The sequence below is a fragment of the Dermatophagoides farinae genome, chromosome 5, assembly GCF_024713945.1.
Source record: "Dermatophagoides farinae isolate YC_2012a chromosome 5, ASM2471394v1, whole genome shotgun sequence".
In the NCBI taxonomy this organism is placed as follows: Eukaryota; Metazoa; Arthropoda; class Arachnida; order Sarcoptiformes; family Pyroglyphidae; genus Dermatophagoides; species Dermatophagoides farinae.
The window spans coordinates 4,494,678-4,511,197 of NC_134681.1; the positions used below are offsets into that span (position 1 = coordinate 4,494,678).

At 29.3% G+C, this 16,520-nt stretch overlaps 4 protein-coding genes across 4 annotated transcripts; 2 read left to right on the forward strand and 2 right to left on the reverse strand.

Annotated features, from left to right (window-relative positions):
* Window positions 1-41: 41 nt before the first annotated feature.
* Window positions 42-964, reverse strand: LOC142597565 (ATP synthase F(1) complex subunit epsilon, mitochondrial-like). Its single transcript, XM_075731575.1, has 2 exons — window positions 735-964; window positions 42-332 (listed from the first exon to the last, which is right to left on the reverse strand). The coding sequence occupies exons 1-2, from the start codon at window positions 761-763 to the stop codon at window positions 194-196; spliced, it is 168 nt and encodes a 55-aa protein (XP_075587690.1). The 5' UTR covers window positions 764-964; the 3' UTR covers window positions 42-193.
* A 152-nt stretch (window positions 965-1,116) lies between these two features.
* Window positions 1,117-3,908, forward strand: LOC124499891 (uncharacterized). Its single transcript, XM_075731570.1, has 4 exons — window positions 1,117-1,475; window positions 1,686-2,603; window positions 2,661-3,375; window positions 3,442-3,908. Exons 2-4 carry the CDS (start codon window positions 1,840-1,842, stop codon window positions 3,715-3,717), a joined length of 1,755 nt encoding a protein of 584 aa, XP_075587685.1. The 5' UTR covers window positions 1,117-1,475; window positions 1,686-1,839; the 3' UTR covers window positions 3,718-3,908.
* LOC124499861 (uncharacterized) lies at window positions 3,731-8,527 on the reverse strand. The gene is made up of 4 exons (XM_047063848.2): window positions 8,346-8,527; window positions 5,208-8,236; window positions 4,176-5,142; window positions 3,731-4,101 (listed from the first exon to the last, which is right to left on the reverse strand). The coding sequence occupies exons 2-4, from the start codon at window positions 7,828-7,830 to the stop codon at window positions 4,065-4,067; spliced, it is 3,627 nt and encodes a 1,208-aa protein (XP_046919804.2). The 5' UTR covers window positions 7,831-8,236; window positions 8,346-8,527; the 3' UTR covers window positions 3,731-4,064.
* A 3,579-nt stretch (window positions 8,528-12,106) lies between these two features.
* On the forward strand, window positions 12,107-15,748 carry LOC124499877 (uncharacterized). Its single transcript, XM_047063866.2, has 4 exons — window positions 12,107-13,560; window positions 13,862-14,067; window positions 14,169-14,634; window positions 15,216-15,748. The coding sequence occupies exons 1-4, from the start codon at window positions 12,730-12,732 to the stop codon at window positions 15,537-15,539; spliced, it is 1,827 nt and encodes a 608-aa protein (XP_046919822.2). The 5' UTR covers window positions 12,107-12,729; the 3' UTR covers window positions 15,540-15,748.
* The last annotated feature ends 772 nt before the right edge of the window (window positions 15,749-16,520 follow it).

Below are 16,520 nucleotides of genomic sequence, written 5' to 3' on the forward strand. Positions count from 1 at the left end.
TAGTTCTGGATCAGATTCTAATATTCAATGAAAATCAAAAATTTTTTCTATTGGTTTAAATTCAATATTTATTTATTCTAAATCATGAACATTTTTTAAAAAAAAATATTTTGTTTGGACCATAAATTACTGGATGAAAGAAAATTTAATCTCTCCATAAAGAAAAAATGTATCCAATGGATGGATGGGAAAATTATTTAGCCACAGCTTGTGTAGCTAATTTTTTATCCGAACGTTTTATGGTCATCGTTTCGACCATTGGATCACGTCGAAATTCTTTTTTCAATGATTCACGTACTTGTCGTGCTGCAATTGCACTATAACGAAGATATCTGAAAAATTATGCAATAGAAACAAAAAAAAAAGAAAATTTAATAAAACATTGTATTCACAACAACAACAAAATGAGAACAAAAATATTTCGCAAAATCAAAATGAATATCTATAATTAATGTAAAGGTCATGCATCCATTAAAATTATGGACAATCAAATATATATATATAGATTTTTTTTATTATTATTCAACAAGTGTGCTTGTTTGTTTCAGAAACGATTATAAATGGATGTATGTCATTATAAACTTACCGCAGGGTCAGCCATCACTTGTGCATTGCACCTGATACCTTTGAAAAAGTTGCGTACACCGAACAGCATACTTATTATTATTATTCAACAAGTGTGCTTGTTTGTTTCAGAAACGATTATAAATGGATGTATGTCATTATAAACTTACGTAATTCCTGCTGATCGCCAATAAGACATTTTTGTTTTTTTATTTGATTTGTAATCTTTTGGAAAATTTGGAAATGGATAGCTAATAAACAAATGTGTTTTTGTTTTTTTTCTCTATTTTTAGGAATGTAGACAATTAAAAAAAAAAATGTTTTGTGAACTCAATTTGTGTGTAACACACGGAGAGATAGAGCGAACAATGTTTTCTTTTTTTAGGAGTGGAACTCAATGTGACTTTGTTATATATATATATATAAAAAAATGATGAAAAGTTGAGTGAACGTTTATTATGAATTTCGCTTTTCAACCTTGGTTCACATGCACACACACACACACACACACGCTCACACATTGATTGGTAAATTGTATGCAAAAAAAAAAACAGACAAATACATGCCACACACACATGTGTGTTTGTGTATATGTATGTTATTTGTACCGCGGTCAATTGATTTGTTATTTGAAAAATGATGATGATTATCATTATCAATAATAATGTTTGCTTTTGGTCATTTTCATTTTTATCGCCATCATCATCATCATGTATATAAGATGAAAAGAAAATGCAACCTTCATAAAATATAATAATAATAATAATAACGTTACAATCGATCTTTTTTTGGAAAAAAAAAACTTTTTTTTTTGTTTTTTGTTTTTTTTTGTTTGTATTTGTATTTGTTACTGCAGTAAATCTAGTCTTGTTTTTCTTCGAAACAAAAACAAACAAATAAAAAAAAATCTTGTAAGTTATTCTTTCAACTTGTTCATTTGGGTTTTACATAGAAAACAAAAATAAAATTATTCTTCGGAATTTTAATAATTTTTCTAGAATTTATCTGCCATTTCGATTTCATTTTTTTTGTTCTCATTAATTCTAACGTTTTCTCTTTTTTTCAAATTTTTTTTTGTTTTCTTTTTCTCTTTGTCCATTGGATCGATCATCATATAAAAGTGATGCCATTTTCATTTTTAATCATTTTTTTTATCGTTTGAATGTCAATGCTTCATATGAGATCAATTCAATTATCATTCATCAACAATCCTATTGGATGATTTAGGAGAAAATTGAATTTCGATTTTTTTTTAATCTCAATGTTACCATAAAAATGAATACATTAAAATTGTTATCATCATCAAATCGAATGGTCATAATGGCCAATAATCGCTCAATACAATCAACAAAAAGGATTATGATCAATAATCTTTTATTAATTCGTCGTCATCATTTATCATTGCTGCCTTTGTCATCTTTTTCTATTTTTCATTCAAATAATAATAATTTCCTCTCAAATTATGGATCATTATTATCAAATCCTATTTATGATTATAATAAGAGAAAACATTGTGATTTTCATTCTCGACCTTTATCATCAACATTCACACCGATAAAATCTATTCGATTTAAAACAACAATGAGAAATGTGGCCGTAGAAGATGTTCATTCATCAATGAACATGGATGTATCGATGCCAATGATCAAAACAATCGATATGGTCAATTCATCTCCAATGATCAAACGTCCTGCCTATTATAGACAAGAGATGCTTAATGAATATCCATTCTTATTGCTGGCTTCAACCATATTACCGTCATCATTAAAAAATGATTCAATTAATGTTCAAACTGAATCACAATCATTTTTCCACGATATAGCCGCAAAATGTTCGGATGAAAATTTCATGTCACAAATGAATCTATTATTAAATGATAATTGTTCTCGTCAACAATTATTAACCAAACTACGTCTACTTTGTAATTATAATCCAAATTTTTTAAGATTTCTCATCTATGATAATCGTGACAGTCTCTCTTTATTCTGTAATAATTTTGAACATCAAAAAGATTTACGAATTCTTGAAAATTTCTTTTGGTAAGCTATTTATTTGGTTTCATTTCTATTACTTATTACAATATTATTCTTTTGTAGGGCATATTATCAAGTCTATAATCATAATCTCAATGGATTAATTGCTATGATGATGATGAACGTGATACATCATTCGAAAAATTGTTTTAATCATTGGTTTCCATCGGCAAGCGTTTCACTGGCATGGGATTCATTATTCGAGGATAAATTATTATTCGATATGGCCATATGTTTTGATCTGATTGGTTGCGCTATTGAATTACATGATTGGATCGTTATAAATGAAAGATCCAAAATTAATGAATATCATCATTTGAAACAGAAATTCACCAATATTCTAGTGTTGACTGGCGATTATTGTTTTGTTAGAATGTTGGCCATTTCAGTTTTGTTCTACGATGTTAATCTATTGAATTGTTTAGTGAATGGGCAGCTTTGGCATGTTGCAGGTGAATTTAGTTCATTCGATGTAAAATATTCTTCCGGCAATTATTCAAATGACAATTACAGTGTGATATCAAATGATGTTGACAAGATCATTGAGCAATTTGAACATAGAATTTTAACAGCCGATTCGGAAAGGCCTTCATCATCCTTATGGGATGGATCATCATGGTCAATGCTTGGTGTGAATCGTTTACTCAGCTATTGTTATATGACCAGTGGATATCAACTTAGCCATTTTATAGCCAAAATGTTCCACAAATATGGACTTAATGATGATGCTCAAAAATTCGCCATGGAATTTGGTCATAATCTAGGCATTGCTATCAAGGTAATAGTTTATTTGGAAAAAAGATATCATTTCATGATAATTATTTTTATTCTTCATTTTAAATAGCTATTCAATTTATCGGACAATTCATTGAAATCATTGGATGTAAAAATGATAAATGATGTAAATAAATTCGATGATGTGCCGATCGATATCAAGAGACAATTATTCGAACATTATATTGATAAAACGAAAAATTTACTTGACGAACATATTATTCAAAGACGACGACAGCAACAACAACAACAACAAGAATCAACCCAGCTCAGTGATCGTTCGATGATATTTATTGATTTATTCAAACAATATCTTGATCAATTAAAGATATCATCGAATAAATGAAACTCATCATCATTGCAATTGTAAATTGATTGTTTATGTTTTCACTTGTCGAATCATATTTTTATTACATTGATAAAAATAATAATAATCTAAATTATTAATTCATAAAATTGAATGTAAAAGATTTTTTTTTGTTCATAAAATGAGATAGATGATAATAATAATAAAAATAATGATGATAATGAGCGAACATGAATAAGAGATCAAATCGTAAAAACAAAAAGTGGACCGGTCAATGGAAATCAAGAAATGACTGTGTTTTTTTTTATCTATAACCCAGCATTATGAATGTACAACATGGTTATTGAAGGTTTCGTTTGCAAAATTTATGTGCGTGTACTAAAGGGTTAAGATGATGATGATGGAGTGGTAGTTTCAAGTTTTCTATATTTCATTAGAGAAAAAAAACCAATCAATTCAATACAATTTCTAGGAATTTATGAATAAAAATTATTTACCCATTTGGTGTATTGGAATAAGTAGAATTTGTTTGTGGTAGAACGCCATCAAATTGTTCTTGCATTAATCGATGAAATTTACTGGAAAAGATACGATGTTTATTATCAGTTAATACTGATAATAATGATGTGACCAAACTAAATGTATATTCAGAATTTCGTGCAAATTTGGCAATCGATAATGCATAATCGAGACCGAATTCTTCACTACCATAGCATGGCTGTAATTCTTCAATCAATTCTTTCAAAAATTGTTCTTTTTCTTCAATTTCATTTAATTTATTATCAACAGATGATTTTGTGGAATCGTCTTTCTTTTCATTATCAATTGCATTGTTTATGCCATTCGCTTGATGATCAGCCGTTTTAGTCGTCGTCGTTGTTGTCTTCATGGATTGACCGGTTTCTTCCTTGGAATCATTATCATTGATATCAAAAGAAGCTTCTATAGCTGCCGCCGTAGTAATAGGGACAGAAGTTGTAATCGAATTAGATGCTGTCGTTAATGTAGTATGAGATAAATTCAATGAACTGGTATTGATCGTCGTATTTGTTGATAGTATACTAGAATTTGATGTTAAAACACTGACATCAATTCTACCAGATTCGGTTGGTCGATATATATAATCAAAAGTTAGAGGTTTTATTATTCTTGATCCCGGTTGATTATTATTATGGCTATTTAGATTTTTTGATATCGTTGTCATTGTATTTGGCGAAAGATTATCAATGATTGAACAAAGAACTAGACCTTGATCATTGGTTTCTTCCAAATAAGAAAGATATGTTGGTCGACGACTAGATTGTAAACGTTCTCGGGCTTGAAGAGCCGCTTGTTGAACACTTTCAATCAATTCTGAAGCTGTATGACCATCAAAAAGTTCTTCATTTGGATCTCGTCGTGATTTGTTCGATGTGATTGTCGATGATTTTAAATGACCAACAAGAAAATTTGAATCATGTGAACCTAATGAATTCAATTAATAATCAGGTGAAATCATAAGAAAAAAATTTAAAGAAAAAAAAACTAACCGAAATTTTTATTACAATCACTGTTAAATGATGTATTTGATTGAAACATTGATCCATTGAAGCTAGTATATCCAAACGAAGATGGAGAAATCGAACGAAATTGTTGATAACCACCATTTCCAATAGTAATGGCAGCTGCATTATTTACATTAACAGGATGACCACCACCATTCGCTAATGATGATGATGATGATGATATTGATGAGATATTATTATTAAGATTATTGTTCGGTGATATCAAATTCGTATCTTTATTAATATTCGATACTTGGCTCGTCCAATTGTTTGGTGATATGAAATTATTGATCGCCATCGCTGGAGAGGCAATAGATGATGAATCAAAAAAGTTTGATTTGGAACCAATAGGACTTGATGTTGTTGTTTTTGAATGAAAACTTTGAAATGATGTATCTATGTCCAAATTACCGACATTAATGCTTAATAATCCAAATTGTTGATTCGAATTGTTTTGTGTTGATATATTGGATTGATTGGATGCCAAATTCAAGCCCATCATTACTTGATTTGATGGCATTAAACTTAGTTCTAATGGTGTTAATTTTGGATATTTTTTCGAATAATCAAGAACCGAATCTTTTTTGAATAATTTATTTTTTGTATAATGCCACAGTTTATTGGCCGCTTTATAATAAATTGTTTCTGGTCGATTATATTTAGTTGCATTATCGCACATTAATTTAACATCAGCTTTAAAATCACCCAATGTACGATATTCAACGGCAATTTTTGATTTGATTGTACCTAAATCCATTGGATGGGCAATTATCGCTGAATAACCGGGTGCTATTGAATCGGAAACTGGTTGAGCGAAAAAATTTTGTTGATCTTTTCGCTGTAATTGTTTCCATAGATATGTTAATAATTGTTTTAAATGCGATTTTTCATCTTTTTTAGCCGACGAAGATGTTGATGATTTAGTACTGATGTTCATTTGATTTATTGTGGATGTTGAAGAATTTAAATTTTTCATTGTAGTCATCGAATGTGATGATTGTTTCAACGAATCCATTGTCGACTGTTCAATAATAGGTTGATTTGGCGATTTGGATGATAATGATGATGATGATGATGATGAACATAAGGCAACGGATTGTTCAGGACTGATAATTTTCGGTATTTTATATTGACTTGATGATTTATTTGATTTTGATAATTTCAAACGTAATGCATTTCGAGCTTTGGTCGGATTAGAATTCGTTATTATTGTCGGAACTGTATCTGGTGTTTGAATATCACCATTTTGATTCAAATTTTGTTGGCTATTATCAATATTATTATTGCTTTTTATTATGTCAACCACTTGAAGATGAGTATGTGGTTGTTGTTGTTGTTGTTGTTGAGGTTGTTCCAAAATGGCAGATGCAAAAGTAGAACCATTATTAGTATTCATTATAGGATCTAATGAATGTTCCAAAAGATCAGAAGGCGGTGCTGTAGTATCCATATTGGTCGATAATCTGCATGGTAGTATTGGCTCTAATTGCTGTTGTTGTTGAACATCCGTTGATTCTTGACCAACGACAAATGAATCATTCATGGCCATTGGTATGATCGAATTTTCAACATGAACAATATTGCTATCAATATTAATGACATTTTGTTGTTGATGTTTTTTACAATGATGATGATGATGATGATGATGATGGTGATGTGAATGTTTTTTATGTTTTGATTTTTTTGATTTCTTTGATTTTTTCAATTTTTTTATATTTGATGGTTTCATTATCGATAATGATGATGATGATGATGATGCTAATGGTGGTGGATGATCAATAATGATGGCCTTTGTTGGTGATTCTTGATGATTTTGTTGATTTTCATAATCAACATGTTCATGGTTTGATTGAATAAAATCTATCGATTCATTTGGATTAGATAATTGTAAAGAAGAATTTAAAGGCGATAATGATGACGATGAAATTTGTGGTAATAATAATTGTTGACAAGAAGAATTTGAATCAATTGTTGTCGTTGATGATTGTTGTTGTTGTGTTTGTGTTGGTGATAATTGTAATTGAGTTGATTGACATTGACCAGATGATGAATGTACTTTCAATACAATTCTCAATGGTTTATTTGGTACTGGTGATGATTCTAATTTTCTATTCGTTGCTGATGTTGAATCAAGAGTATCACCACCATCATTATTATCGTGACCCGATTGTAATGGACTATGGATACTTTGATGATGATGATCAGATTCAACATTTGTTGTTGTTGAAGAATTTTTCAATGAATTATGATGATGATGGTGATGATGATGATGATGATGATGGTGATGATGTTTTTGTTTATTATTATTATTATTATTCACACATTCCAATTGTTGTTGTTCCAAATCATTATTATCATTATTAATGATTGATTGTTTATTAGAATTATTGCCTAAATCTTCACCATGACCATATGATAAATGAAGATCTGCATTTATTATTGATGAAGATGATGTTGATGGTGGTAGTGGTGGTGGTTGTATGGTCATCATTTCTATTGATGATGATCTTCGATGATGTGATAACGATGATGATGATTTTTTCGATGATTCTCGATCACGATCTTTATTCTTATGTTTTTTATGTTTCTTTTTTGAATTACTACCCATTTTTCTGTTGTGCTTTTTTTTTGTTGTTATTTAAAATTGAAATTTTTTTTTCGTTTGTTTGTTTGTTTAAATAAAGTCTATAATTGTGAAAAAAATAAAATGTGTATCTGTACAATTTTTGATTGGCTAGCCTTATAATTTGTTAAATTCTTTTCATCATTTTTTCTCCGTTATGTGTGTGTGTAGAAATGACCAAAAAAAAAATTCGAACATTTCTGTTTGATCAATTCATATTTTTCGTCGTACGAGTATTATATGTGTTATATATATATGTATCGTCGGAAACAATGGAAAAAATTTGGCGGCATTATTCATTCATTGAGAATTGTTGTTAGGTTGTGTCTGGTTAGCAATGTATTTTTTTTTTTATAATGAATTGGATTCTTTTCTCTTGATCATTTTGTTGCTAATTTTTATTTTTCCAATTTCCAACGATGAATTTGAATGAAAACAATAAAAAAAAAAATTTTTTTCTTTTGAAAAATCAATTTTAAAATCAAGAATCAAATACATACCATATCATATAATTTTTGTTATTGTTGTTGTTGTTGTTGTACGATGGATATTGTGTCATCAATACACACAACTACACACACACCACAGACACACACACAAACACATGAGGTAGCATTTTGATCATCATCAAATTATAATTTAATTAATTTATACAATTTATGTGTGTATATGTGTGTGTGCGTGTGTGTAGAAAGGATTAGAATCATAAACATCAACATGATAAAAAAAAAAACAATAACAGCAACAGTGAAAGTAGCTCATCAATTGTCGAGTATTTTTTTTTTTTTATTTTTTTTTATCAAAAACTCAAAAAACACACACACACACACAATTTCAAGATGAAGAGTCGTCATCATTCAATTGTGTTACAAATAGTGGTTTTTGTAGTAGTAGTAGTAGTAGTAGCAGCAGCAGCAGTAGATACTACACACTTACATACATTAGGATTTTTTATTTATCATTTATTTATTTGAAGCAAATAAATGGAGCCAAAAAAAAAAGAAAATAACAAATAATGTGGCACCATCTTTGGGCGTCAATAATCAATCGGGATTTTATTCATTTTTTTTTAGTCCATAATGGCAACAAAATCCATCATCAATGGGTGGTGGTAGACAATTTTTTTTTGTTTTCATTTTGATTCAAAAGGTCATTTTATTGAGAATTCAATTTACATATATATACCTACCTCGAAGATTGGATTGTTTTTTTTTTGTTTCAATTACCTTCCCACCTATGTAGATTAACAAAAAAAAAATTTGTTGTTTTGTTTCATTTTGTTGCACAAACACAACAGTTGTTGGTAGTGGACATTGAATTATTATTCAATGTAAATTAATTTTTCTTTCCGATTCAAAATATTTAGCCAAATAAATGAAAATGAAAATTTTGACAGTAATAAATCAGTTAAATGGAATATTTATTTTCATCACATTGTTCTCTATGATGTTATCTCGATGGTCATCGTTTTGTTGTTGTTGTTGATGTGAATCTTTATCAAAAAATTTTTTTAAAAAAAATTGGTCAAGGGATGGATGTGAAAAAAAAAGTTTCCCAAAATTAAATCAGAAAATGATTGGAATTTTTTTTTTTCATTGGTCAATTCATATCATATTTTTTTTTCTTTTTTTTTCATTATCGATGAGATCATCATCATCATCATCATTGTTTGCATGGTTCATTTAGGCAGAAATAAAATCTTAAAAATAGCAGCAAACAATTTCAAACAAGGGCATTCCAGCATTCATTAGAATTTATTTGGATATTTTTCTTCTTAACTGGACAATGAATCAAAACGGAAAATGAAAATCATTTAGCCTTGTAGTCTTGATTTGAGTGAGTTTTTTCTTTTCTCACATTTTTTTATTTTTAATTTCTGTCATCATCATTGATACACAAAATGACAATCATCCTATGTGATCATCATGTTATGTTTCAAAATGATTTTTTTTATTCCATCTTGTTTTGTTTGGGTTCTTGATCTTGATGGTGGCCAAAAAAAAAAAAAAAAAAAAATTGTTGATTGACGGACACACTTATACACACACACACACACGCACATTATCATCATTGTGATTGTGATTGGTAAAAAAGACATTGATTTTTGATGATAAAAGTGATGAGACATTCAAATAAAGGAGACAATTTAACAAGGTTTTCAAACGATGGATTTGAATATATTTGTATTCAATTGAATTTGTGAAGGTTTCATTCGAATATTTTCCATTTCCAATTGGATCAATTTGATGAATTTTGAAATTTTTTTTTTCGATCCATGTCATCAACATAATCGATAAATAAATACGGAGAAAAAAATCATTTGGGTAGTAGTTGAAAAATACCAAAGAAAAATCATTTGTTTTGTACATTTTATAATGAATCGATTTTAAAATTTTTATATATGATGATTGATCATATCTACTTATATATTAAAATGAACATGACAACATACACACATGACCAGTAAAAAACTGGACACTTTCGAAAAAAGCATTACGGCCTATGGGAGAGAGGGTTTTTTCAAAGCTTCTAAAACCATGTTTTTTGTCGGAATCAAGCGAAAATATTTTACCAGTGCATAGTGAAAGAGTTGCTCTTTGAACAGTCTGAGTTTCAACTTCCGGCTACCATTTTCGAGAGTAGATGTAGGGTGTCAAAGTTTATGTAAGGGAAATTTTCGCCCCTCTCGACTGTACTGCCATCTTGCAGATTAATAAATCCCTGAGATTAGCAAAAATGTATAGACACCAATTTTCGAATGTCGTGCAATCATACTTAACATCAATTTTGACAATTTTGCATTTGTTTTAAATCTTGTTTTAAGACATAAATAAAATATATCACTACAATGGTTTATTTTGTGCCATTTTTTGTTGTAAAGTAAGAATTCAAAAATTCAAAATCGAGAAAATGACCAATATCCAACCTAACACGACCAGATCAGAATCGAGAAAATGGCAAATTTCAAAACTAACACGACCAGTTCAGAATTCAGAATCGAGAAAATGACCAATATCCAACCTAACACGACCAGATCAGAATCGAGAAAATGGCCAATATCCAACCTAACACAATCAATTCAGAATTCAAAATTCAAAATTCAGAAAATAACAAGTCCAAACTAACACGACCAGTTCAGAATCGAGAAAATAACAAATCCAACCTAACACGACCAGTTCAGAATCGAGAAAATAACAAGTCCAAACTAACACAACCAATTCAGAATTCAAAATTCAAAATCGAGAAAACATCAAATCCAACCTAACACGAGCAGTTCAGAATCGAGAAAATATCAAGTCCAAACTGAATTTGAATTATTATCCACTTTTACAACATTTTTTCGAATCAGATAAAATTTTTTTTTATGATCATTTGTTAATGTTATTCATTGTGTGGAAAATTACAACAACATATTCTGAAAATAAATATTTTCATCTTCAATGGCAGAACATTGGATACATATCGAATTAATTGAATGTAACGAACATTATTCACCAACCAATTCTGGTAACTAATTCCAATAACTAACCATCTGAACTGATCGTGTTAGGTTGGATTTGATGTTTTCTCGATTCTGAACTGGTCGTGTTAGTTTGGACTTGTTATTTTCTGAATTTTGAATTTTGAATTCTGAACTGGTCGTGTTAGTTTTGAAATTTGCCATTTTCTCGATTCTGATCTGGTCGTGTTAGGTTGGATATTGGTCATTTTCTCGATTTTGAATTTTTGAATTCTTACTTTACAACAAAAAATGGCACAAAATAAACCATTGTAGTGATATATTTTATTTATGTCTTAAAACAAGATTTAAAACAAATGCAAAATTGTCAAAATTGATGTTAAGTATGATTGCACGACATTCGAAAATTGGTGTCTATACATTTTTGCTAATCTCAGGGATTTATTAATCTGCAAGATGGCAGTACAGTCGAGAGGGGCGAAAATTTCCCTTACATAAACTTTGACACCCTACATCTACTCTCGAAAATGGTAGCCGGAAGTTGAAACTCAGACTGTTCAAAGAGCAACTCTTTCACTATGCACTGGTAAAATATTTTCGCTTGATTCCGACAAAAAACATGGTTTTAGAAGCTTTGAAAAAACCCTCTCTCCCATAGGCCGTAATGCTTTTTTCGAAAGTGTCCAGTTTTTTACTGGTCATGTGTGTATAGTCTGAATTTAATTTTTTTTTTTGGTAAAAAAATCGATATTGAATCAATATCGATTTTTGTTGTTGTTGTTGTTGTTTTTGTTATTTTTCAATGTTTTTCACACACACACACACACACCTGACAACAACAACAACAACAACATTATCATAATGATGGACCTTATTTTTTTTCATAATAAAGCCCTTGGATTCAGTATTTGATAACAGGCGCAGCGTGTTTTTTTGTTTTGTTTTGTTATTCGTTGATATGCAAGCTTTAACCACGCATCCACAACAAACACAGATAGAAAAAAAAAATTTTTGGCGGAAAAAAAATTACAGACGTGTGTGTGTGTGTTTTTTTTTAAATGAAAACCAAAAGAGAAAGAGATCAAAAATTTTAACTGTAAAAAAACGAAAGAGAGAGAGAGAAGCCATTATAAATGGTAAAAAACGATAGATTGTTAGTCAGAACATCGATATATTTATAAAAACAAACGGTCGTTTTAGATATTTAGGAGAAAAAAAAGACGAAAATTTTCATTTTCGATTTTCAAAGTTTAATTTTTTTCAGTTTTTAATTATTGTTCCGGTTATTATTGCTGTTTGATTCTGATTTTTTTTCCTGATTTCTTCAAGTTATAAATTTATGTTGTGTGTGTTTTTTGTTTCATGATTTATTTTATTCTACCGGAAATTGAAGATACAGAAAAAAAAATTTTTACAAAATAAAAATGAATCAATCAATGAGAATAACGACCATTATGGTGATCATAATGATGATGATGGTGATAATTGAAATGCAAGATTCAATTGTCAATGCTAAACGATCATCGAATTCAACCAGAAAACGTTCATCATCATCATCATCATCATCATCATCATCAACAACCACTACAACAACTACTACTGCCATTTTAGATGAACAAATTTTAACCACGACCACCGATATGGATCCGGATATTAAGGAATTATTACGGACACGTACAATCGTATCGAATCATAAAGATGATGATAATTCAAATGATGATGATGATGATGGTGGCAATGAACATGATGAGAATGAAGATAGACAAGATTTACAATCATCATCTACAACAGCAACGACGACAACGACAACAACAACAACAACGACAATGAAACCGAAACCATCAAGAGCATCACCATTTTTAACGAATATCAAATTAAATAACCGTAATCAATCTTTTAATAATAGTCATAGTCAATCTTCATCAAAATGGGCTAATCAATCATTAGAATCGGCATTGATTTCGGGTAGAAATCAATCATCAATCGAATCAACAACAGCGACAACAACATCAATAAATGTACCTAGAAAATCTAAATTTAAATCAACAAATGATAATCAACAACAACAACAACAACAACGACAAAATAAACGTATTGGTCAAAATCATAAAAATCAACCACAATCCACAGAATTGGTTTCCAAAGAAAAAGTTTATAAAACACCACCAATGTTGAAACAAATTCATGATTATTTAATTGTTGTTCTACTCATATCGGTCATGTTTGCTATGGGTTGTTCAATCACCTGGGAACAGGTAGGTGTTTATCAATCAATGGTCTATTTCATTTTCATTGATAATAATGAATATCAGATTAGAATATCTGGATTAATAATAATTCCGATTTTTTTAAAAAAAATGCTGCTGTTGTTTTTTTCCATTTCAAAAAAAATCAGGAAATTATTTTCATCCACAATGAAAATCGTGTCATTACTACATGGCAACGGCATTCATTCACTATCATTCACTATTTTTTGTTTCTGTTTTTATTGTTGTTGATTAATTATTAAAATTGATTCAATTTTCATTTAAAAAAAACAAACAAACAAATAAATAGGTTTGGGGACATGTACGAAAACCGATTGGTGTCATAATTGGAATGATATCACAATTTGTATTATTACCAGCATGTGCATATTTCCTGATTGTTGTGTTCCAGATTGATCCATTACATGCAACCGGATTATTGATATTGGCTTGTTCACCTGGCGGTGTTACATCCAATGTTTTTGCATATTTTTGTGAAGGTGATCTTTCTCTTAGGTATGATCATCATTTATTTGTTTATCGTCATTCAATCATCATGAATGATGACCACATCATATAGAAATGTGAAACAAATCTGATTATTTTATTTTTTTTAGTGTGACAATGACTTCATTTTCAACCGTAGTTGCATTGGTTATGATGCCATTCAATGTATGGCTTTATGGTCGTAATCTTGAAACAGAAACATTAGTTATTCCATATGGTAAAATGACCATATCATTATTATCATTAACAACACCGGTTGCTATCGGTATGGTGGTGAATTGGAAATTACCGAAAATGGCACCAATTCTTACACAAATTGGTTCAATAGCTGGTTTCGGTATCATTATTGTTTGTCAAACATTGGAAGTATTTATTTTTCCAGATATATTTAATGATGTTCCAGCTGTTTTATATGCAGCTGAATTTTTATTACCAATATTGGGTCTAGCACTTGGATTCATTGCTGCAACATTATTTCGTTTACCATATGCTATAAGACGTACAATTGCAATCGAAGCTGGCATTCAAAATGTTGGCACTGCATTGACAATCATTACATTATCGTTTCCATTCGAGGTAAGAAAAAAAAAGATGAGAAGTGAAATAAAAAAAATTATCTATTAATGAATAACAAACAAACAAACACACACAATACGGAAGGCTCGTGGCAAGGTTTTTGTCTTGTCTTGCCAATATTACGTGTATGAATATGAAATTATGTGATTGACATTCATAGAGAAGAAAAAAAAACATCAAAATTGGATTCACAATGTCATCGGGCAATAATTTTGCAAATCATCGCCATCATCATCTAATTTTTTTTTCTATTCAATAATGGTCAAGTTCATTCCAACAGGTGATCATGATGATGATGATTCGGTCCTTGTTGTTGTTGTTGTTGTTGTCGTTTTTTGTTTGTTTGAATTCAATGAAAACAATTTCATTTTTTTGCTTATTTAATCATCATAAATTATTATTCAATGATAATGATAAGTGGATATAACAAGACAAACATTGAGCTAATCTTTTCTTTTATTCAATTTTTAAAATTTTTGATAATAATGTCATACTAATGTCAATGTTTCATTCTTTTTTTTCTTATCATCATTATCGTCATCATCATCATGGTCATTTTTTTTTCTTTCAATGAAAAAAAGCAATTACGAAAAGTTTGGCTATTTCCTTTTCTATATGCATTTTCAATGTTAGCCATTTGTTGTATAGTGGCCGTTATTTATCAACTACAGAAACGTTTTACACATAAAACAAAATCCTTGGATATTATGGATCATCCAAAATTACGAAAATTACAACAACAACAGCTTAAATTACAGCAACAACAGCAACAGATGCAATTACAATATCAGAATCAAATACAACAACAACAATTGGGACCATATTATCCATCGTCAACAGTATCAAATGTTGTCAATAACAATATTACCGGTTATCCTGGTGCATATGGTACGACTAAAGTTTGAAATTATTAATAATCATCAATTAATCAATCGATCAATCTAAAATCTAACCAAAACAATTTTGTTGACTTTCCAATTTTATTATTTATTTCCGCTTTATACAATGTATATTGTACACACACACGCACACATATATACAAATACAAAATTGATAATTACAAATCCAACCATATTACAATCATAATGCAATAAAAAAAAATGCAAGTGAAAAACATACTGAACAAACAAACAAGATTCGATGATAATGTTCAATAATGAGATCATCATCATCATCATCATCAGATTTATTTTTTAAAAATGTTCCATTTTACCGACAAGGTCATTCATTCATTCATTCATTCGATCGATGGATCGATACTTTTGTCATTAAATGATGATGAAGGACGGAAGAATTTAAATTGAATAAGATTATTGATCATTCGTAATAATATTATCAAATTATTTCAAATGGGAAATTTTTTTTAATCTTCTTTAAATTAACATTTTAAAAAAACGGAAGAAAAAAAATTGGCCATGATCGAATGGAATCAGTGATGGTTTTTACCATCACATCGATTTTTAACATTTATTTTTATCACCATCATCATCATCATCATCATGATCGTCGTCAAGATATCGGACATTGAAAATGAAAAAAAAGGAAATGGCCAGAACCTTGAATTTTATATGTTTCCAAGTATTTTTTTTTTATTTCTTTATATTTATATCCATCACCATGTTCCTTGTAAACCTTGAAACATGATTGTGTGTGTGTGTGTGTATGCATGCATTTAGAAATTAGAATAGAAATTTAAATTTTGTTTTTTTTTTTTGTTTTTCACAGGTAGAAAAAAAACTAATGAGAAGTGAATGAAAAACAAAAAAAAAATTTGAAATTACAAAACCAATAGATTCATATATTGTTGACATGAAAACAAAATACGATAATTTTCGTGACAATTTCATAATCATATGGAATGATTTTGTTTTCTTTTTTTTTTTTGG